We start from the raw sequence: 22,417 nt of genomic DNA, 5'->3' as shown, positions 1-22,417 counted from the left end.
GGTTTTTACTGTGTAGTGGTTACAGGCTCTGTGCACGGCAGGGAATCCGGCGCTGGTTTTGTGCTCACAGTCTGTGAGGTCTGAGTGGGGCGTGGACAGCACCTGCTATATAAACCATCCTCTCAGGCTAGGCAAATGCTGCTGAATCTTTGTTTGTTAGTCAGTTCCAGAGAGTTAGCTAGTACTGTGTGACTTTGTATTTACTTGTTGCTTACTGCGAATAGGCCTTGGGATTCGGTACTTCATTCTGCCAATCCGGACCTAGCAGTAAGACTGGAGTCAGTTGTTTGACCTGCTGGGGTTCTTTTGCTATTCTGTGAACCCAGCAGGTTTGCGGCTGTACTCTCAGACCTGCTTGCTTAATCCTCCCTCACTGTGCAGGGCGTCCAGGTGTCAGTTTTGTGGCAGTAAGCTGAACCTGTGCCCTGCAAGTGGGGGTTAGGATTGTGGATACTCTCCTTGTGTCTATATTTCTATCTCTGACCAAGGAGTTTATTCCCACACCCGTTGGTAACCCTTTGGGGTTTTTTCTGTTGCTCTTAGCAACATCATTTCAGGTGCTCCACATGTTAAATCACTACACCTCGCTTCATTGTCCGCTCTATTCCATCTGAGCATTCCTGACACTAGGGAGACACCCAATTCCTGAGCCTTTGGGCTTCTCCGTTCACTTTGTGTTTATTAGTTATTCCATCACCTCCTGTGTATGTTATGTTATACTGCCTGTGAGTTCGTTTGCTTCGCTTCCCTCTCTGTTCATACACCGGTATACTCCTGTTAGCACTGGTGTGCGTAACACTTTCCCACTTCATATCCCTTTGCATACCCTGGCTTTACTTAAAGATAGATATAGATATGCTTGGCAAACAAGATCCATTAAAAATTTAGGTATACACCTATCGCTAGACCAAAACCTTTATGACTGTAATTATGTACCTTTTTTAAGTGCCTTTGAAAAGTTAATAAAGGAGTAGTCCCTTCACGAAATCTCTTGGTTGGGACATATTTCAGCACTTAAGATGGTTCTGTTACCAAAACTTCTGTACTTGTTCCGGTCCATCCCCCGCAATTTCCCCAAAATTCCTAGTATTAGAGCTAATAAAATTCCCTCACATTTTATCTGGAAGGGATCTAGACCCCATATTGCTATGCACATTTTATCTCTGCCCAAGAAGTTGGGTGGGGTGGCTTATCCCAACTTAGACGCTTATCACTCCGCCTGTCTCCAAAGTCAGGCTCGGGATTGGTTTGTTGCACATTCCCCCAAACCATGGGTACTCATTGAAAAATCCTTCTTGGGATCAATAAATCTTACGAATCTATTTTTGCTACCTGTACATAACGTCCCGAAGTGGCCTCGTCTGGGGGACACTATTAGATGTACATTAAAACGCTGGCATTCAGTGATAGCTTCTGACTCTACGATTAAGCTTAGAAAATTGTTTTGTTCCTCGAAAGAGATCAAGAGAACAGGAAGAAAACCTCTTTGTGGGGGCACTCTTTATCAAAATAATTTAATTTATTTAAAACATAACATTTATTGAGTCAAAAAATAAAAATATATGTCATACGTAGCCTTTCTCAAACAAAAAAAAGAGAGATTTTTGACCTCTGAATATAGGTCACCCTCAGGTGAAAATATAGTGTGATATAAGATTATATCAAAAAAAAGCTTTTTTTTCTTTTAATTTAATTATAAGATAAAATAAGCAAGGTCAGAGAGTAATGATCCGACCATGACGGCATAATGTATTCTCCTAACTGGACGATCTACCTGTAGTTAGTAGCTACTGTGTCACTTCTATTGAGGGAAATCAAAAGCAGTTTTATCAAATTAGTTTGTAGCTGATCACTATCCCTGCTCAGAACAGAATATACCTGAGCAGGCTTTATAGATCAGAACTTTATTGTATTGAAATCCTGATACATAAACAGTTGGTCATAGACATTCTTTTAAGAGTGAGTGTTTACCTGAATAGGGCAGATAAATCATATACTCCTCAATAATGAGAAGCAATTTGTTTATGGCCACAGTGACAGGTACAGATAGCAGAGAGTTTTATCTGCATTTATATGAGCATGATTTGCACAGAGGAAAAATATATATATGTGTCCCCTATTGTTGTACCATCATTAATGGCAATATATAGTTTAGAAATTGGGTACTCCACTGTGCTTGCAGCAATTACTAAAGAAAAAGACACAATGTAAAATCTCAAAAGAGTGAAGCAGTAACTCCTTATATGGACTCTGATCTCCAATCTACTTGCAACAGTTTTGTTATTTCTTAAGCGATATGTAACATCAGCGATAAGGTAAATTTACAATGAATTGTCAGTCTTCCTATAAATATAATCATAGCCAGAGGAAGAATTAAATTGAGTTAGCTGAATCTGTTTTTTAGAACTGTAGCTATAATAGACATTTGTGGAGAAAAATAGTTTAATTACCACAAAAAGGGGATATTGGTGTAAATTAAAGAATCCCCATCTACAGGCAGAATAGAAGCCCGTCCCATATGCCCAGCCAACTTCTGCTGCCTTCCCATGTGTGTGCAAGTACACAGTGAATGGGAGGTGAGAGAGTCGGCCAGACGGTAACGGACTGAAGAAAGAAAAGAGTGTTTCTTGCTGTCATCCGCTATAGCGCCCGCAGCCCTGTTGATATTAATCAGTGCAGGGCTGGGAGGTACCGCCAAGCGGATGATGAGAGCACACTGAAAATACCTGACGGGGAGAGAGAGTCCCCGAATGCAGCGGTTGCGGCAGTCGTCTCCGTTAGTGCCGTGGTCCGGGCCCCTGTCACGTGTCTCGGGATTCCGGAAGTGGCGTCATGTGACGCTCAAAGACTAGTACTGCTGAACGTACGTTTCACCCTGTAAACGGGCTTGTTCACCATCTGTCATGAAGGTGTTCTCCTTCATGAGTATTTAAATAACAGAGAGCCAATCATGATAGCCATGAGAAATGAGTGACACTTGAAATAGCCAATGGGGGAATGATTGCTGATAAAAATCCGCTGAAGCTAAATGGCTTGATGAGCAGAAGAAATCACTTAACTACATTAACTGGCTGTGTGCAGGCTATTGGTTGGTTTACAATATTTATCAATATTTATCATCATTTTCTGAAAGGTTGTGCAGGAACATTCCCCCCTCCCTGTTTCTACGATTAAGCTACCAGCAGCTGAGCTTCCTATTGGAACCATAGCCTGTATTATCCCTAATCTCACCTTAGACGCCTGGATCGCTGCTGGTATTGTGACAATGAAAGACCTTTTCCCTGAAGGTGGTTTGGCCCCTTTTTCTCAACTTCAATCGCATTTTGGTATATCGAAACATTATTTCTTTAAGTACTTACAATTAAGTCACTGGCTATACTCTTGCATTGAAAAGTTTAGTAGTCCCTCTCCTCTGCCTGCTTTATTACTGTCTAGACTGTCTTTACCCGGTCATAGAGGTGGAGTATCTAGATCAGGGCTGGCCAAACCGGTCCTCGAGATCTACCAACAGTTCATGTTTTCCAGGCCTCCTGGAGATCTGTAGAATTGTCAGTTAGGAATGAATGCAGCACATCTTAATTAGTAATGACTACACCTGTGCACCAGCTAGGTGGTCTGGAAAATGTGAACTGTTGGTAGATCTTGAGGACTGGTTTGGCCAGCCCTGATCTAGATGGTATCAGTATATATTGTTCTTATGCATAAAACTGGTAATTTACCGTTGCAGATTAAGTGGGAGAAGGACCTTTCGGTAGTCCTCCAGAAGGAGGATTGGGACTCGATTTCCTCAATGTGCTTTAAAATCTCTAAATGTCTCCAGCATTCGGAAATGTTTTATAAACTAAGTAATAGGGCGTACTTCACTCTGCTGCGGCTCCATCGTATCTGGCCCTCGACATCCCAGCTATGCTGGAGAAATTGTGGTCGTGTAGGTACTATTTTTCATATCTTCTGGGAATGCCCAGTCCTGAGGCCGCTGTGGAGCGGAAGTGTTCTCTTTTCTGCGGGACGTGCTGGGAGCGGTTATGCCATTTGACCCAGTATTTGCCCTGTTTCGTTTCTCACCACATGCTTTACCAAGTTGTGATAGCTACATTGTTGGCCATATCTTAATATCTACTAAGGCAGCAATAGGTCAACTGTGGAAATCGCAGTTAATACCTAGTATTCAGACTATTATTAATAATACCCATAAACATTTCCTGTTCGAAACAGCAGGTTGTGTGTACTCTTCATTGCCTTTTTCCATTCATATGAGATGGTTTAAATGGAGTGAATTTCGGGCAGGGTCGGACTGGCCCACAGGGGTACCAGGGAAACCACCGGTAGGCCCCACTGCCTGAAGGCCCACTCCTTCCTCTAGGGATCAGGTTCCAGACTGTGCACTTGTATTATATATACACATGGTAGATATGTTGCATTACACTGCACTGAACTATTGTGTATTTCAAGCCTCAGTGGAGGCTGGCCACACCCCTAAGTATGGTCCCCTATAACTGCATTCCCCCGGTGGGCCCTTCATGCCCCAGTCTGACACTGATTTCGGGAGAGACAGGGTCATTCTGTAATCATTAGTGTTCCCATTGACCCGTCGATTTTAAATTCTCCACGCTTTGAAACTAACCTGCCGTAATAGATACTCTTCTTTTGTTTTTATGTCTCAATACCTGTATATAATGCCCCCCCTGGACATATGTTGTCATGCCTTTTGTCTATATGTTCCCCTTGTGTGTCCTTGTACTGTACTGTCTTTCTTCTTCCCCTCCGTTTCCTTTTTAGTTTCTTTCCCCCCCCCCCCCAAGAATGTTTATGTCTGTTACGTTCACTGTACTTGGTACTCCTGGAAGCCCCAAGTACAGGAACGTAATGCTGCAATAGATACGAAGCTCAGCAGCACCCCCAATGATCCCTAACTCCGTTGTCTCACCCTCGTTGTCAGCCTACGCCTGCGTGACTATGGTTTCTTGGGCCTACGGCAGCCGCGTTTGAAGGGCGGATTATGTCTGCCCAACTCCGATGCCCCCCGGTCTTAGTTGGAGACAAGGCGTAGACTGAGACGGGGCGATGACCAGGGGAACCTCTGACTAGAGAAGGAAGTACCCAGTTAGGGGTGCTACAGAACTAAAATAAAGTATGTGCGGCACAGCCGCCAAGACAAAAACTACAACAAAGGCAGTGCTGTCCACATGCCGACACAACACCGCTGTGTTCCGGTGAGGACAGCACACGCAGAACCCTCTGCAGAAAATCCAAAGCAAAAGCAACAGGTAACTACGGCCTGGGCCGAGGGACGCGGCAAAGCCGCTACTCAAGAAACCGGTACGGATACTGGCAAAAAAGGAAAGGAACCCCCAAAGTAGCTGACACAGGCTCTCAGGACCGGAGGACAGGCAGAATTCCAAACGACAGACTAGTGGACACCAAGAAGCAGGATACTGGATCAGACACAGGCAAAGCCACAGGACTCCTGGACAGGAATGCTTCAAGGCAGGAAACTGGATCAGACACAGGCAAAGCCACAGGACTCCTGGACAGGAATGTTTCAAGGCAGGATACTGGATCAGACACAGGCAAAGCCACAGGACTCCTGGACAGGAATGCTTCAAGGCAGGAAGCAGCTAGACAGAAGCTATCACCGGCATCTGTGTCAGGCAGTGAGGGAGAATATAACAAGGAATTCCTCCAATCACAGCAGGGACCCTAATTAATTATGTCGTGCAGCTGCCCTGCTGCACGACTCCAAACTGACAGGTGCAATTAGCAGACAGGTGAGGCTAAACACATGGAAACAGGCTGCAATAACACAGACTCACCACCGGCGGCCAACAAGAGTCTTCTAAACCAGAGCAAAGGAAATCCTGGCCTGCAAGAGAACTATAACATAAAATACATAACCAAAATGCAAAACAGGAATGAGCCACAACCGTGGCTCATAACAATGTCTATGTTTGACTGAATGATCTATGTACACTGTTGGCGAATTGGGTGTTTTGATCAAGAATTATTGCGTTATTCACGATTCTTTGATACACTCAACATTGTTTTTTCTTTGTATGGTCCCTGTTACGTGTACATTTCCTTTTTCTGTATTTGAAACTTAATAAAACACCATTGTTTAAAAAAAACAACAACACATGGCTTTTCAATTGTGCTATACCCAAAACACGGCTAGTAAAACCATTGCCCTTTTAAATTTCGGGCATAAACCCGATGCTTTGTAAATAAACCCCAGTACCCCCTACTAACCTACAACCGTACACTACATAGATCTGCTCAGTTTAGACTACTGCACTGCAGCTAAGGATTACAATTAGCTTACATATACAGGTTGAGTATCCCTTATCCAAAATGCTTGGGACCAGAGGTATTTTGGATATCAGATTTTTCCGTATTTTGGAATAATTACATACCATAATGAGATATCATGGTGATGGGACCTAAATCTAAGCACAGAATGCATTTATGTTTCATATACACCTTATAAACACAGCCCGAAGGTCATTTTAGCCAATATTTTTAATAGCTTTGTGTATTAAACAACGTTTGTGTACATTGAGCCATCAGAAAACAAAGGTTTCACTATCTCACTCTCACTCAAAAAAGTCCATATTTCGGAATATTTGGATATGGGATACTCAACCTGTACTTAGAATTACAAGACTATTACACCTTTCAGGCTAAAACCCTGACTTTAACCAGGGTCTGACTTAGGACACTGAGCACGGGTTGAAGACTGGGTTTTCTGTACTTACTCCCACTCACACATGGGTGAATGGGTCGTCACCCTTCACACCAGACTCAGATCTTCCAGTGACCTCAGTCTTCCTGCTTATAATGGATGCTTGGAGATGATGTCATCTCCAAGTACTACTGTCCCCCACCAATAAATTTATTTTAGGCATACCTTTCACACATAAGCCTGGGCACTGATGTAACATGTGCAGAGAGAGTTAGATTCGGGTGGGTTATTTTGTTTCTGTGCAGGGTAAATACTAGCTGCTTTATTTTTACACTGTAATTTAGATTTCAGTTTGAACACTCCCCACCGAAATCTGCCCCACATGCACATTAGAGAAAGATTTTGCTTTTGCAATCAATCCTGAATTAGGGCCATAAATCGGACCTGGGTCATTGCGCATGCACTGAAATAAAAATAAATGGGGTTTTGGCTTGTGCGAAAGAGAGGTATAATTATACAAGACCCCTGCATTGGCTACTGACCAATATCGGGAATGCTCCACATTCCAGAAACTGGTATATCTGGCAGCATCGCACTGCCAATAGAAACGTAAGGGGGATGCAGGTAATGGAGGGATTGCAGCAGGTGACAGAGATACTGTATCTGCTGTGATTCCTTCTTTCCTTCATACAGTCAGGGGATACTTAATATTTGCAGTTAATACCCCTTTTACACCACCAGCTAGTAACATGGGTTATTGCACATGAACGTGCATGACCCGTGTTACTGGCTGGTGTAAAAGGGTTGAGTTGGAATAGTCCGGGTCGAGTGCCCCGGTATTCCAACTCAGGCAATTTGCGGGGTTGAAAACGTGTTCAACCCGGCAAACTGTGCAGTAGGGAGGCCAATCCCGGGCTGTTTTTTCAATCCCAGGATTCAGGATTGAAAAATGCTCAATCGCGGGGATTCCCGGGATTGAGTAGGTCAATGAGAAAAATATGTATTTTTTACTTTTTCTAAAATAGAAATGACTAACTAGCACAAACTATGGTTTGAAACAACAGTATCCACAGGAAAAAGTCACCATTTATGGCCCAGCAGCACAGGCCCACAGAAAAAAAAAAAAAAAGGTCTTATCTTTTTCCTTTGGGCCTGTGCTGGGCCATGAATGTTATTTTATTCTTGAGGTTTTAGGGCTTATCCAGGTCCCCAACACCACAAATATAAAATAAATAACATTTATGGCCCAGCACAGGCCCACAGTAAAAAACAGAAAAACCTTTCATGGACCCTGCTCCAGTCCCCCACAGGAATACAATATCTTTCATGGTCCCAGCCCCCCCCCCCCCCCTTCACAACACAGGGTGACAGGAACTATCAGAATCATGGCCATTGCACACAACCCTACCACCCCTTTACCCCTACCCTCCCCCAGGAATAAAATAACTTTACTGACTTCACCCAGTCTGAATACAGTAGCAATCTTCTAAGTCTCTCCTCTCCAAAAGAGCAGCATGCACTTCCTAACTGGGCATGGGACTACTGGACAGTGTGGCGCTGTTCTGACACTGCTGCAGGCAGTTGTCGGCAGCTGCAGCAGCAGGGCTCCGTCCTCCTCTAGTCCCCACTCCTGACTACCACTTGAGTCCGGTGCCGGCCATCCGTCCATTACTGATGAGCCCCCTGTTGTTTTTGACAGGATCTGTCATGCCGCGCTGTGACAAGCAGAGGCAGTCTCCACCTCTGCTTAAGATGACTGGCCGCTGGCGGGAGCTGCTGAAAGGGGCGCACGCACAGCCAGGCAGTGTCTGAGCCGAGTGCTCAGCGCTGCCTGGAAGAGATATGAAACAGCGCATGCGCAGCACAGTCCCGGGATTGGAAGCTCCAATCCCGGGATTGAAATCCTGGCAATTTTGGCCCCAAATCCCGGGATCCCGCCGATCCCGGGATTGGCCACCCTACTGTGCAGTGTAAACGGTAGCGGGTCGATGCGACCTGGCTTCCCATGTACACTGTGTGTGGGCGGTGCTTGGAGATCACGTGATCTCCAAGCGCCGCCCCATCACGTCACCAATCCGGAAATATGCCGGGTTGGTGACTTCGGTCTAAATGGAGGCTGACGCGGGTCGCAGCCGGGTAGCTCCCGTGTCGGGGCTCCCGGCTGCGACACGCTATACTTGGTGTAAAAGCGGTATAATTTGGGGGGGGGAATAGCTACAAATACTGGGGCAGATTAAGCCTGGAGAAGGCATAAAGAAGTGATAAAGCGGTGATAAGTGCAAGGTGATAACGCACCAGCCAATCAGCTCCAATATGTAAATTGTTAGTTATGAGCTGATTGGCTGGTGCGTTATCACCTTGCACTTATCACCGCTTTATTACTTCTTTATGCATTCTCCAAGCTTAATACATCTGCCCCACTGTTTGATAAATGGCCCCATAAAGAGAGATGGGCGATGCTCGCCTCCCCACAGCTCATGTAAAAAACGTTAACAAGTTTTATGAACCACGTGAAGAGTTTCTGTTTCCACAGAAACTACCCAAAGCCCAGGCTCCTGCTACACAATGGGGTTGTCGGGCTGGCCTGTCCTGCAGCTAGACGCACGTTTATTACAAGATGTGAGCACGCGGGCGGCGCTGATCTGCACCCGACAACACAGAGCAGCGGATGATGATGATGATACACGGGCAGCAGCAGGGTTACATGGCATCCGTGTGTGTGTGCATACAGCGGCACTTCCCTCTCCCATCCCCCCGCCGCGATGCTCGGCAGCAGCAGGCCGGACACCGCGCATGCGCAGACTGTACCAGGACGCGGCGGCCGCCGTATGTGTGTGTGTAAGGGAAGAAAGAGAGACAAGTAACCGGCAGCGGCAGATTTCCCTCCTCCTCTTCCCCTACCGGCCAGCCCGCCGCAGCAGCCATGTCGGGACGCTCGGTCAGAGCCGAAACACGAAGCCGGGCTAAAGATGATATCAAACGGGTTATGGCCGCCATCGAAAAAGTACGAAAATGGTAAGGAAGGGACAACAAAGGGGCGGAATGCGGGGAGGCGGCGGCGTGATCGGGAGCCGGGGTGCCGCGGACACCTGGTGCCCCTCAGCCCGTCCACATTCTCCCCGAGCTCCCGCCAAAGGCGGCGGCCATTGCGGCTCTGTAGTCCCGGCCGGCGAGAGTGGAGGCAGCGCGGCGCCAGCAGCCCAGGGTGGCCGCTCCGGGGGCTCCTCCTCCTGCTCCCCGGTGGCTGCGGCTCTCTCACTGGTGTCCCCTCTCAGGCAGGGGGGAGAGAGATTTAAATTTAGCGCTTTGGCCCTGAGACTCGGAGCTCCCTCCCCCGGCCCCTGCCTCCCGCTTACTGCTGCTGCTGGCACCATGACGGGGCCGGGGGAGGAGGAAGTGGTGCGGCTCCCGGCTCTGCCTGTCGCCGGCTACACGGGCCGCCATGTGCCATCCTCTCCGCTAGTAGCCGCCGGTGTGTTCCCGGTGCCGCACGTACACCTCAGCCTGCGCCTCCCGCAGTGCCTCAGCCCGGGGAGGTCACCTCCTGTGCCGCCGACAGCCTGGCTGCACCGCTCCGTCTATCTCTAATTAAGATGCTCTCATTTATTTATTTTCTTGTATCTGAACGTGATCCGGATGCGTCTGGGAGGCATTTAAATACAATGTCTATCTTTAGTGTAGAAGTGGATCAGCCAATGAGAAGCTGCTCACTTATTGTGGGATGACCTTGGTGCTGCTATTGGACAATCATTTAAATGTCCATATACTGTCTATCGCATTAATAGTGACCAGTTCCTCAGTTCAGCTCTGTTGGAGGAGTACAAACCATTATTGTTACAATAATGTAAACCCATGTTAATGTGGGATGGCGATGCACAGATATAGGAGTATACAAAGCATGAGTTAATGAATGTTGCATTTATTATAATACTAGTTAACCTTGGTGCCCATGTTGTTGTCTTTCTCGCATATTTTAATGACACTTCAAATGACTAAACATAATTTAAGTACTGGGTGCAGCATATAAAGTGCAGTTTGGTTGCCCAAACGGGACACTCGCACATTGCTGTAGAAACGGCGACCATAAATTATATTAGCATGCTCATTGACAGAAACAATTGAATAGTTGCTGGTGGGCATGCACTGGCGTTGAGGGTAACAATAAAAATTGGATTACCCCCCCCACTGCCCATAAATTGTTTTGGGCATCTAATAATCCCGTCTAAATTGGACTTTTTAGATGCCAAACCAATTGTTTGTATTCAGTTGTTTGGGCGCACATGCATATCGTGTATCTTGCGTCCAAACAGACAGGTTTTAGCCGCGTTAAACAGCTAAACCCATCTAAAGTCCTGCTTTGGTTGTCCAAACTCCCATTTGGACGCTCAAAGTGCCCATTTTGCACACATTTCTCCTCACAGGAGAGAGGAGACTGCGAGAAGATATGTGTTCCCCACGGCTACCAGGTGTCCACATGGAGCAGCAATTGAGTTGCTTCATTTTGCACCCCCCCCCCCCCCCCTCCCTCCCCAGGGGTAGCTGTGGGGAAAAACAATTGAATTCCCCCCCAAAGCTTTTAATTCGTACTACACGAAGCAAATTCTAATACTAGTTATTTATATAGCACACACTTTACAGAGAATATTTAATAGTTCAAATCAGTCACTGCCCTAGTGGAGGTTAAACTGGGTACACATTAGATGACATTTTAAATGATTTGGATGATTCCAGCGGATCAGAATGTCAAATCATTAAATCGTCCAGTTTGTATGTCCTGTCGCGATGCCGATGTGTGTTACCACTGGTCGCTTCTTCTGATCTTTTGAACACGTTGGAAGATTTGTAAATATCATTAGCGACATCATACTCTTGGATGTGGCCACTGACGGTATCTATTGTAATATTGCACGGTGGGTATACACTGTATTGTTTGTCCGGGAGTTCTAGGGAAACTGTTGATGACATTGCATCGTTTGCAATTTGTTTAATGTGTACCCACCTTTACAGTCTATAGTCCCTTTTAAATGTACTAGGGTTACTTTTTTTTGTCAGAATCCAGTTAACCATTTTTGTAGGAAAAGCATGCTAACGCAGGGAGAACATAAAAACGCCACATTCCTTGGTGGGAATCGCCAGCTCTGATACAGTAATTCTAACCACTATGCCAACTTTGACACTTGGGAGAATTCAATTGTTTCTTCTGCACTGCTAAGTAATGAGCATCAGACAGAGCTATTGAGTTGTTAGCCTGATCGGCAAGAGTGCCTTTATCGTGGTGGATTTGGGTGCCCAAAAACAACCGAGTATCTGCAAATCTAAGCAAACACTATTTTAGCAATGGACATATTTTAATTAGCCGCAGGGTAAAGCTATGGTTTTCTCTCCCTGGGTTAATGCGCCCCAACCTATTGATGCAGTGTTAAATATGTATTATACCCCAGCTTTACCTTTATGGTTTAACATGCGGAGTAAACCCTGCTGCTTGAAATGATCATCGTGGATAATAAGCCGCTAATTGCGTCACTTCCCCTCCCCAAGGTAAAGAAATACGTTCTGCAGATGGGTTGCTGTTCATTATTTTATGTTTCTTAATCAGTAAAATTACAGCTATTGTGATTTGTGTTTGTCATACTGCAGGCCTTTTGACAGGCCTTACACTTTGCAGAGGTTGTCACTGTATTAATTAAACCACATAAGCTATATTTCTTTTATATTTTCACGCATCCATTTTTTTCTGATAGCTTATTCATGGAATTATTTATTTACATGCACAAATTGTAACTTTGTTCCATTTTAAGGGCTAATTTTTTAAAGAACCGTAGTGGGTGCAAAGACTGTCGCACACAATGTACCGCATGTTGTATCTACCCCATATTTACTTTTTTTTTTAGATATGTTATTTGACACAAGTAGTGGTTTGCATTGCTATCTAATTGCATTGAGGCAATGGGGTAAATTTACTATGGTGGGAGTTTTTTTAGAACTGGTGATGTTGCTCATAGCAACCAATCAGATTCTACTTAACATGTTTCTAGCTGTTTCTAGAAGATAATAGAATCTAATTAGTTGCTATCGGCAATATCACCAGTTCTAAAAAAAAAAAAAAACCTTGCACCTTAGACATTTACTCCAATGAGTGTGCATGTTCCCAGTGTTACTTCAGTTTCCTGCCAGGGTTCATAAGCATATTGGGAACAGCGTTTGCTTTGGATGAAATTGACTGTGTTTATGTAGTGGAGAATTTTGGTGGTAATTCAGTTCCCAATATTGTCATGATGTAACATTCCTGGGCGGCACACTGCGTCCTGCTGACATCGCAGGTTTCCCCTCGCCCTCAATGGGGCATGAGGGAAAGTTTGCAATGTCGGCACTGCTGTAAATGCCCAATATGTGCACAGCCGGTATTGCGAAGATTCCCAGTGACACACTGCCAAACTGAAGTCCCTCCTTTGACTGTAAAGGTGCATACACACTAAGCGATTTTGAGCTCAAAGTAGCTTACTTTTGAGCTAAATCTCCTAGTATGTATGGCTGGGCGATGAGTGCTGATGCACGCTCGTGCATCATTGCTGGTTGCCGTCCGCCTGTTTTAACAGCCGAGTGAACCACTTTCCTCAATCTTCTACTGTGGGAAGTGGTTCACCCCTGTGAAAATCGCTGGGTCGGGTAAAAATCGCCCAGTGTGTATGCGCTGTGCAGTTTTCTGGCCAGCGATTTTTCACATCGCTCAGCATACACACTGGGCAAAAACCCACCTTAAGTTCCACTGGCATGCAGAGTATTATATAACCGTATAAATGCTGATAATAATTAAAAATAAACCCTAGTCAGTACTTAATCATATAGGTAAGAGTCTCTGTGGGGTAATTAAATTGTTGGACTATCTCGATAATCTGTTCCGAAAATGTTCGACATTGGCGAGTCGGGATTTTTAACATGTTGAATTTTCCCGGTTGACAGATTTTTGTGATCATCTCTGCCCTTGAATCGCTGATCAGCAGAATTGGGATTGATGGGATTGCAGAATGTAATGCGGGCCATACATCTGCTCTGCAATTAACCAGTTCTGCTGATCCGATCCCCCAATTGGTGGACATTGATCGTCGATCAGTTGGGGAATTGGGAGAAATGCAACATGTTAAAAGATCCCGACCCGCCGATAAAGGCCGTTTTTGGGTCAGAAGGGGGGAATCAAGATTGCAGGGACAAATGGAAAGCTCAGATGAGACCATCTAGTACAAAAAGCATAATGCAGTTCTCAGTATAAATGAGGGTAGGCTTGGGAGAGGGGGGGGGGGGGGTTAGTTGTGGGTCTGTATACGTACAGTATATAAATTAAGAGCCAGTCCATGTTCTAGGCATATCATTATAAACTGAAACATTTGTGTAAGCTACGTTGTACAGAGTCTTATCGGAGAACTGTGACCTGCAGCATACTCTACAAACCATTAAAAATATAAAAGAAATAAAGCAAGAGGTTGTTGCTACAGAACCCATAATACTATGATAGTTACAGATGTGTCCTAATAAAATGAGCATCTTTGCATTGTGTGGTGGATACATCTGGGGCAATTCAATTGTTTTTTGGAGCGCCGGTCTGAACAATTCAGTTGCTGCTTCGATCTGGTGGCCTTTACTTCTGACACCCCCAAAAGCACCCAAACTGGACACTTTTCGCACATTTCAGCTCGCCAACTCGGGAGGCTGTGAGCTGAACTATCCCCTCTCCTTCCCTATTAGCGACCAAACGGAGCAACAATTGTACTAGAATGAATGAATGAAGGAAGGCAGTTCCTTCTACACTGTATCTCCTACATCAAATTTCTCCTCCATTTTATTCTCAAGTTTGTTTTGTACATTAGTTGGGGAGAAGTCTGATGTGACACATTGGGCGGGATGTACTAAGCGGAAAATGCGGTAAACTCCCTGTTTACCGCATTTTCCTGATGTACTAACCCCCGGCCGGCAGGACAGCGCCGCGGCGGGGTACGCCAGCTTTAGCTGGCGATAGTCCATAGAAGCCTATGGGCTTCTCTCCGCGGCGCTGTGTGAGGGATCTGATCGGATCCCGCCCTGCGGCCGCCCCCGTCACCCCGCGCATGCGCAGACTGACTCCTGGGGCCGAATCCCGGAAGTTAGGCTGCCGCTGCGCATCGCGGAGGACAGCTCTTATCGGAAGAGCAGTCATCCACAATGCTGGTCGCATATGTTAGTACATATGCGATCAGCATCGTGGCGCAGGGCGGCGATGTACATTAGTACATCCCGCCCATTAACTTGTGGCTGACAGATGGAATGTTATGTTCCAAGCAGTCTGTAAATTTTCCCAGTCTGCTTATTCAACAACAAGACTTACCATAGGGCAGACACTTTTTGATTTTAAAGATCTCCTAGAAAAATCTGTTATGAGACCATTCCACCAAACAAATCTCATTTGTCATGCTCATTGCATCTCCAAAATCATAGCGGAAAAGAATCTGTGGACACTTAATGGGGTCTATACCATCTTTATATAAGTTATAAGATGTTGCCTTTTACATGTGTTACACTAGTGTTCATGCACGGCTTCTATTCACATAAAAGGGACAGCATGGGGGAAACTCGACGCCTTCGGAAGTCATGGGCACTCCCCCAGGCTGGGGCACGCCTCCATTAATGATGTTGAGAGGGCTGTTCCACCCCCAATGGCGATGCCGGCATGGCCCTAAGGCGTGCCCCGATACTTACCTTCGGGATGTCGGCTGTTGGTGTTTCGGCGCAGGTCTCCTGAGTGGTGTCGAAATTCCGGCATCGGTCACATTCTGAACGCATCCCTCTTATTGGGGTCAGTTTATCTACCAGTATGGTTGTATTTGGACTCTTGGAGGAAACCATGGCACCCGGAGGATACTGCCAAACATTGGAAGAACATTGAAACCGCACACAGATAGGGCCCTGGTTGGATATCTTGGAGAAAACTGAACCCAAGGCAACTAAAATTCAGTATTCTAGCACAAATAACTAAACTCCACCCACATGTAAGCACTGGATGGAGTTATTAGCTCAGCAGCCACACTTATGTAATCAGGTACCGCACATTTATTTTCTGTCCTTTTGTTTGAGCATTATATATGGCAGAACGGATTACTTAAGGCCCATACACACTGGGCGATTTTGAGCTGAAAGTTGAGCTCACGTTTGGTGTGTTGAGCTGCTTTCAGCTCCAAACCGCCCAATGTGTATGCATCATCGCCGGCGGCCGCTGTTCAAGATGGATGGCGGGGTGAACGGCTTTCCATAGCGTCCTGCTATGGAAAGCCGTTCGCCCCCGCTGCCATCACTGGGCAGGGGGGAAAAGCGCTCAGTGTGTAGGTTGCCTGATTTAAAAGAGTAAATAGTAATAATTGCAAGCATAAATGTAAAGCTTCCCTTACCATGCATGTATATTTGTTTTACACCTGAGTGTAAACTATTTTTCTGTTAGCTGCTTGAGACCAGGGTGACTGCAGTGTCCTTCAGAGGGACCAGTAACAGGCAATCTACAGTGTAAAGGAAAAATTGTGTTTTTTTTTTGTTTGTTTTTTTGGGGGGGGGGGGGGTTTGAATAGTGCAATACTGTACATTGCTGAAAATTGTTTGTAGTCGGGATTTTATTAAAGTCAACATATATATTTTAGGTCATTGGGGTCAATTCAATTTGCCGACAGTTGACTAGCGCTGGGAATTAACTCCCGCTGCTATTCAAGTGACAATTGTCGGGAATTCTTCTCTCACCCCCAGGGGATGTGAGAGGAAATCCGACAAAAGTGATGGTGCGCGGCTGCCGCGAGGCTGATTCTGTCGGGAATCAGCACCGCGTCGCGGAATTAAGTCTGTGAATGCTCGTTCTCCCGACAAATCAACCTCTTAAGTCCGGTAGAACAGGCATTCGCCGATTTAACATGAGCTGAATTGAATAGCGATGGGAGCTAATTCCCGGCACTATTCAACTGTCGGCAAATTGAATTGACCCCTAAGTATTTTTAATATATAGCGGCAGCTGGAATGGCTTCTATATATCAGAGAACATTAGATAATGTCATCTCTGTGTAAGGCTTTATAGTTGAAAGTAAATTTAGGTTGGAAACAAAATGACACAACATTATCCATGATCTTTATTTTAATATCCACGTCTTATGTTTAACGGTTGGGTCAACACCTGACTGCTTTCATTTTTAGGTTATGACAATATTCTGTTTTGTGAAACCCTGGCAAAGGTGCATTTTAGGAGCCACTATAGATCTGGATCCGGTCTGAAGATCGACAGTGTCTAGGTCGACAATGTTTAGGTCGACCACTATAGGTCGACATGGATGGAAGGTCGACAGGGTTTCTAGGTCGACATGTGCTAGGTCGACAGCTCTAACGGTCGACATGAGTTTTTCAAAAAATGTTTCTTTTTTTGAATTTTTTCATACTTAACGATCCACGTGGACTACGATTGGAACGGTAAAGTGTGCGTAGCGGAGCGAAGGCACCATGCCCGAAGCATGGCGAGCGAAGCGGTGCACTAATTTGGTATCCCGGTCACTCTACGAAGAAAACGACACAAAAATAAATAAATCCTCATGTCGACCTTTAGACCTGTCGACCTAGAAACCCTGTCGACCTTCCATCCATGTCGACCTAGTGACTGTCGACCTAAACATTGTCGACCTAGACACTGTCGATTTGATGAACCACACCCGTATATATCACCCATATATACTGGGGATTTGCTTCAAATTTGTCTGCATGCTCTTACTGTGACACATTTGCACTGTGATGCATTGACGGATGTTGAACTCAAATTATACACAACTCAACAATGTTCACATACACAATTGTGTCACAGTATAAGGGAGCAGCATTTTACACAGCGCAAATTTAGTTAGTTTGCCAGTAGACAGTATGAGGTTTGGGTCTTAAAGCTGCCACACGTCTGATCCAATTTTACACAAAAATTAGATTGCGTTTTAAAAGAGCACATAATGCACATACAAAAGCTGGTTTATCTGTGTTGTAGCTAGGGAGTTATAATGCATGCTGCTTCCTATTAAAGCAAATTTTGCAGTAGCACAAGTTGGCAGTGAGATGTTTCTATGTAATTTATTATAAAGCAATTGTTTTTTTTTTTTTAACGTAAGAGATTTATTTTGAGCGACTTATTTGTTTTCCTCTTGGGTAACTTTGGCCTATTCGACTATAGCTGACTGTTTTACTTTGCAATGATGTGTTGTTCCACACAGCTAACATCTGATCATACAATTCCGCCATAGGCATCCATGAGAAACGGCTACTATTAATGTAATCAAGCTTTTGTAAAAGACTACGATTCTTCGTTAATTTTAGAATCACTTAAAATTTTTAATAACTTTTTTTTTTTTAATCAGTACTTCAAAGCATCCATGAAGTATGTAGCAAAATAATTACATTAAAATGATCTTTGATCTTCTGTAGATTATAAAATACATTGGGCATCTTTGCTAAAGTTTTTTAAATGCACATCTGGCCTGCAAATTTTATGTTCTCTAAAAAGGCCTCCTATTTTTACCATTGTTGTTAGCCTGGATACTTTTGATTGCAGCATTTATACCCACTTACACCCAAGAATTTAGAACTGGTCATTGGTAAACCATGGGGTAAATGTAAGAGCCTGTGAACTGCAGGCATCGCCCAGTGTTTTAAAGTCGCAATCCTAAAGACAACCAACCTGGTTTTGTCTTTTTAATGATTGCTACTTTAAAACGTCAGTCGCACAGAACCCACCAATGCCTGCAGTTCGCGGGCTGTTGTATTACAGACACTTTTATATCTGTGTTCTCTTGTCTGGGCTTTGGCAATTGGCTGGAGGAGGGAAGCATAGAAACGGAAATCCCTGAACTCTATATATGGAATGATGTGCGCACTGATGTTTTAGAGGATGCAGGTATAGATGCTGTATCAACCACCTCTTTAAGGTCCCCATGTGCATTATCGCTCTTTGGGGACGATTGTTTTATTGGTGGCCGCCACTAGATGGCGTCTGACGGCAGCAATTCCATTGTTCTGCCGTTCGGGTGCACAGCAACACTTTTTGTTGTAGCCTCCTGTGGTTCGAGAAAAAAATGTGTGCAAACTTTGCACTCTGGACATCCAAAAGGGAGTTTAGATCTGTTTGGACGCAGATTATTAGACTCCAAAAACAATTGAATCGACCCCTTTATGTGATCATCTTTCTTCCGTTCTGCAACATGATCACATGATTTGGTTGCACATTGCCTAACCCAGGGGTGGGCAGACTATTGGACTCTGTGATCTACCAAATAGGCTCGCTTGTGCCCGCCGTAGATGCACATCCAAAGAAGGGATGTGGCTTGGCAGAAAGTGGGTGTGGTCTCACTGCAAGAGGTGTGTGGACTGTCCCACCAAAATCATACATTTGCCTCCATAGAAAAAAACCCACATATATATTGTCCCTCAAAGGTACACACACACCTTGGGCACCCACACAACTTTGCCCCCACAGGAAAGAACACCCATACATTAAATTTTCCTGCCCCCAACAGAAGACTGAATGGACCTGTCAGAGAAGCTGCCATCAGCAGGGCGCAGGAATGCTGCTTGCAGTTATGAGAATAAGCCTTGAATTGGTCCTTCCTGAAATGTTTGGTGTAGTGAAATGGTTCCCGCACCTTCTGTAATCATGGCACACTAAATTGTCAGCATTTGAGAATCTCAGCAAAAATTATATTACCGTATATACTCGAGTATAAGTCGACCCGAATATAAGCCGAGGCACCTAATTTTACCACAAAAACCTGGGAAAACTTATTGACTCGAGTATAAGCCTAGGGTGGGAAATGCAGCTCTACCCGTACACAGACCTCATAGTGCCAGATATGCCCCAGGTGTGCCCCACAGTGCCAGGTGTGCCCCACAGTGCCAGGTGTGCCAGATATGCCCCACAGTGCCAGATACTTACCCTCCGTCGCTTCCGCGCTGTCTTCTGAAGGAGGGACACGGAGAGCGCAGCGCGCGGCTCTCCTGTGTCCCTCCTGTGTCTCCGGCGGCAGCGGCGTGTGTTATAGGAAGTGCCGGTTCGTGCACTTCCTTTACCACACAGACGCCGCTGCCGCCAGAGATGCAGGAGGGACACAGGAGAGCCGCGCGCTGTGCTCTCCGTGTCCCTCCTAAAGCTGACTCGAGTATAAGCCGAGGTGGCTTTTTCAGCACAATAAAAAAGTGCTGAAAAAGTCGGCTTATACTCGAGTATATACGTAAGTAAATTGTGCTTTCCTGTCATGCTAAGGCTTAGATATGTGGTGGTGGACAGGGTTGTGCTTCTGTTTGTCCATATATTTTATGATTCACAGCCACCAGCACTGGTTTTATCTATTACATTGACAAGAAATGATTTGATTGGCTACCACCAACCCGTGCCACCCCTGCATGGTCCCTATGGCACCCAGTTTGGTAACCACTTATATAGTGATTACACATTTTTCATAATTACCTTGTTTTTCTTTTTTCAGGGAAAAGAAATGGGTAACTGTCGGAGATACTTCGCTTAGGATTTACAAATGGGTGCCTGTAGCTGAGCCGAAATCAGATGATGTAAGCTATTTTATATTTGCATGTTTCCGGTTGCTGATGGGTTTTTTTTTGTTTGTTTTTTAAAGCAAAAGGTCTGTAATGATTGCTGATAATAATGAACGTTTCAACCTTTGATTTGTCTTTCTCTAGATTCAGCTTCATGCGTCTCTGAGTACCTGAGCCCTGCATTATATTTAAATTCTGTTTTGTGGGGACTGTTACATTATTCACAACACCTAATGAATCACTTTGGAAGCAAAGTTCTGAAAATCTGTAGGTGTATCGGGTCAAATAACTTACAAGGGCCATAACTATATACGCTATATTATTGTTATTTTTTTCTAAGAGTGAGCCAAAAAAGGAGTCGTCTTTCTTTTTCTCTCGTGACATATATATACACACAGTAAGCAATTACTGACTTCTTGGTGCACCACCAACAGTGTTGATACAGGGATTTATGCCTCATCACTTGACTAATGTTGGTTTATATTATTTCTAAATAGTTGACCCTAGTGCGGAATCAAACCAGTTTTTTTCTTCACAACTTACAAGGGACAGAAAGCCCCAAACCTCACCACACAAAATATGCCCCTGCCTCCCCTTACGCAGGGTTTGAGAAGCCCTGCAAGGGTTTTATTTAGTTACGCCATAGTGACAGGAATAGGGAGGGTGGAGCAGTGGCAATAGCGTCGGAAAAAAAAATCACTGGTCACTGTAGTTAACTAACTTACCGTATACACTCGAGTATAAATCGACCCGAATATAAGCCAGGCACCTAATTCTACCACAAAAACCTGGGAAAACTTATTGACTCGAGTATAAGCCTAGGGTGGGAAATGCAGCTCTAGCCGTACACAGCCCTCAGTGCCAGATATGCCCTCATACTGCCAGATATGCCCCCACAGTTCCAGATATGCCCTCATACTGCCAGATATGCCCCACAGTGCCTGATGTGCCAGATATGCCCTCATGCTGCCAGATATGCCCCACAGTGCCAGATATGCCCTCATGCTGCCAGATATGCCCCTCATTCTGCCAGATATGCCCCTCATTCTGCCAGATATGACCCACAGTGCCAGATGTGCCACATATGCCCCTCATGCTGCCACATATGACCCCTCCCCAAGTGCCAAATATTCTCCCCCAGTGCCTGTTACTTACCCCTCCGTCGATCCCGCGCTGTCTTCTGAAGGAGGGACACGGAACGCACAGCGCGCGCCTCTCCTGTGTCCCTCCTGCATCTCCGGCGGCCGCGGCGCGTCTATTAAAGGAAGTGCCGGTTCGTGATCAGAGGTCACAAACGGGTACTTCCTTTAATAGACCCGCCGGAGATGCAGGAGGGACACAGGAGAGGCGCGCGCTGTGCGCTCCGTGTCCCTCCTTCACACTGCTCTGCCTGTCACACTGCACTGCCACTGACTCGAGTATAAGCCGAGGTGGCTTTTTCAGCACAAAAAAAAGTGCTGAAAAAGTTGGCTTATACTCGAGTATATACGGTAACTATATTCTCATGTGCTATATCGTACATTTTTATTTAAACCAATTTTGCACAGGTAGGCTACTTCAGTCATTTATTTCTGTACATTTCTTTTCCTTCAGATTGAGTTGAAAGTGACAGATGAGAATTCGGGACTTCTGAGGCGACCAAAACCCTGTGGAAAAGTCAGATGCTGTCTTTTCTACCATTGTTTGTTTTTTAATGTTGAAGGGAGTGGGTTTACTACTAACACATTAGCATGGTGATTCAAACATTTCTCTAACACTCAACTGTTTTGACTTCTAATAGGTTATTGATGAAAGCTCAGATTCTAATGAGGATGCTCTAGCTTTCATGCAACTAACAAGGTTTATTCACAGAAATGGAATGTGTGTTGACTCATGTGGGCCACAAGAAATACTATGGAATGTGGGGGGTGGGTCTGTACTTCAGCACAGTATGTCATGTGATTGTAATTCTAGAAAACAGATCATGTATTCTTATCCTAGCACTGGTTAATACTATTCCAAATTATGTAAATACAGCTTTTAGCAGATCAAACATACACCCCACAGTTCTATCTGTACACGGACTCCGATGATCAGAGGATATTCTGTAACACATATTGTTGCATGAAAAGCTTCATTTCACCAGTTATTTGTTTCAATAATCGTATACATATATTGTCA

General features: G+C 45.0%; 1 protein-coding gene across 2 annotated transcripts in view; it reads left to right on the top strand.

The window, feature by feature from the left end:
* The first annotated feature begins 9,406 nt into the window (after positions 1-9,406).
* Positions 9,407-22,417, top strand: part of BCL7A (BAF chromatin remodeling complex subunit BCL7A) — a 60,364-nt gene continuing 47,353 nt past the window's right edge. Inside the window, exons 1-3 of one of the 2 annotated variants that reach the window (XM_063964470.1) lie at positions 9,411-9,694; positions 20,191-20,272; positions 21,851-21,913. In XM_063964470.1, the coding sequence (XP_063820540.1) occupies positions 9,603-9,694; positions 20,191-20,272; positions 21,851-21,913 (237 nt within the window). In that variant the 5' untranslated portion in view covers positions 9,411-9,602. Of the gene's footprint in view, positions 9,695-20,190; positions 20,273-21,850; positions 21,914-22,417 lie in introns of both variants that reach the window. The other variant, XM_063964471.1, reaches the window with a different exon arrangement.

Source organism: Pseudophryne corroboree, chromosome 1, assembly GCF_028390025.1.
Source record: "Pseudophryne corroboree isolate aPseCor3 chromosome 1, aPseCor3.hap2, whole genome shotgun sequence".
NCBI classification, from domain to species: domain Eukaryota; kingdom Metazoa; phylum Chordata; class Amphibia; order Anura; family Myobatrachidae; genus Pseudophryne; species Pseudophryne corroboree.
This window is presented reverse-complemented; position numbering and strand designations above follow the sequence as displayed.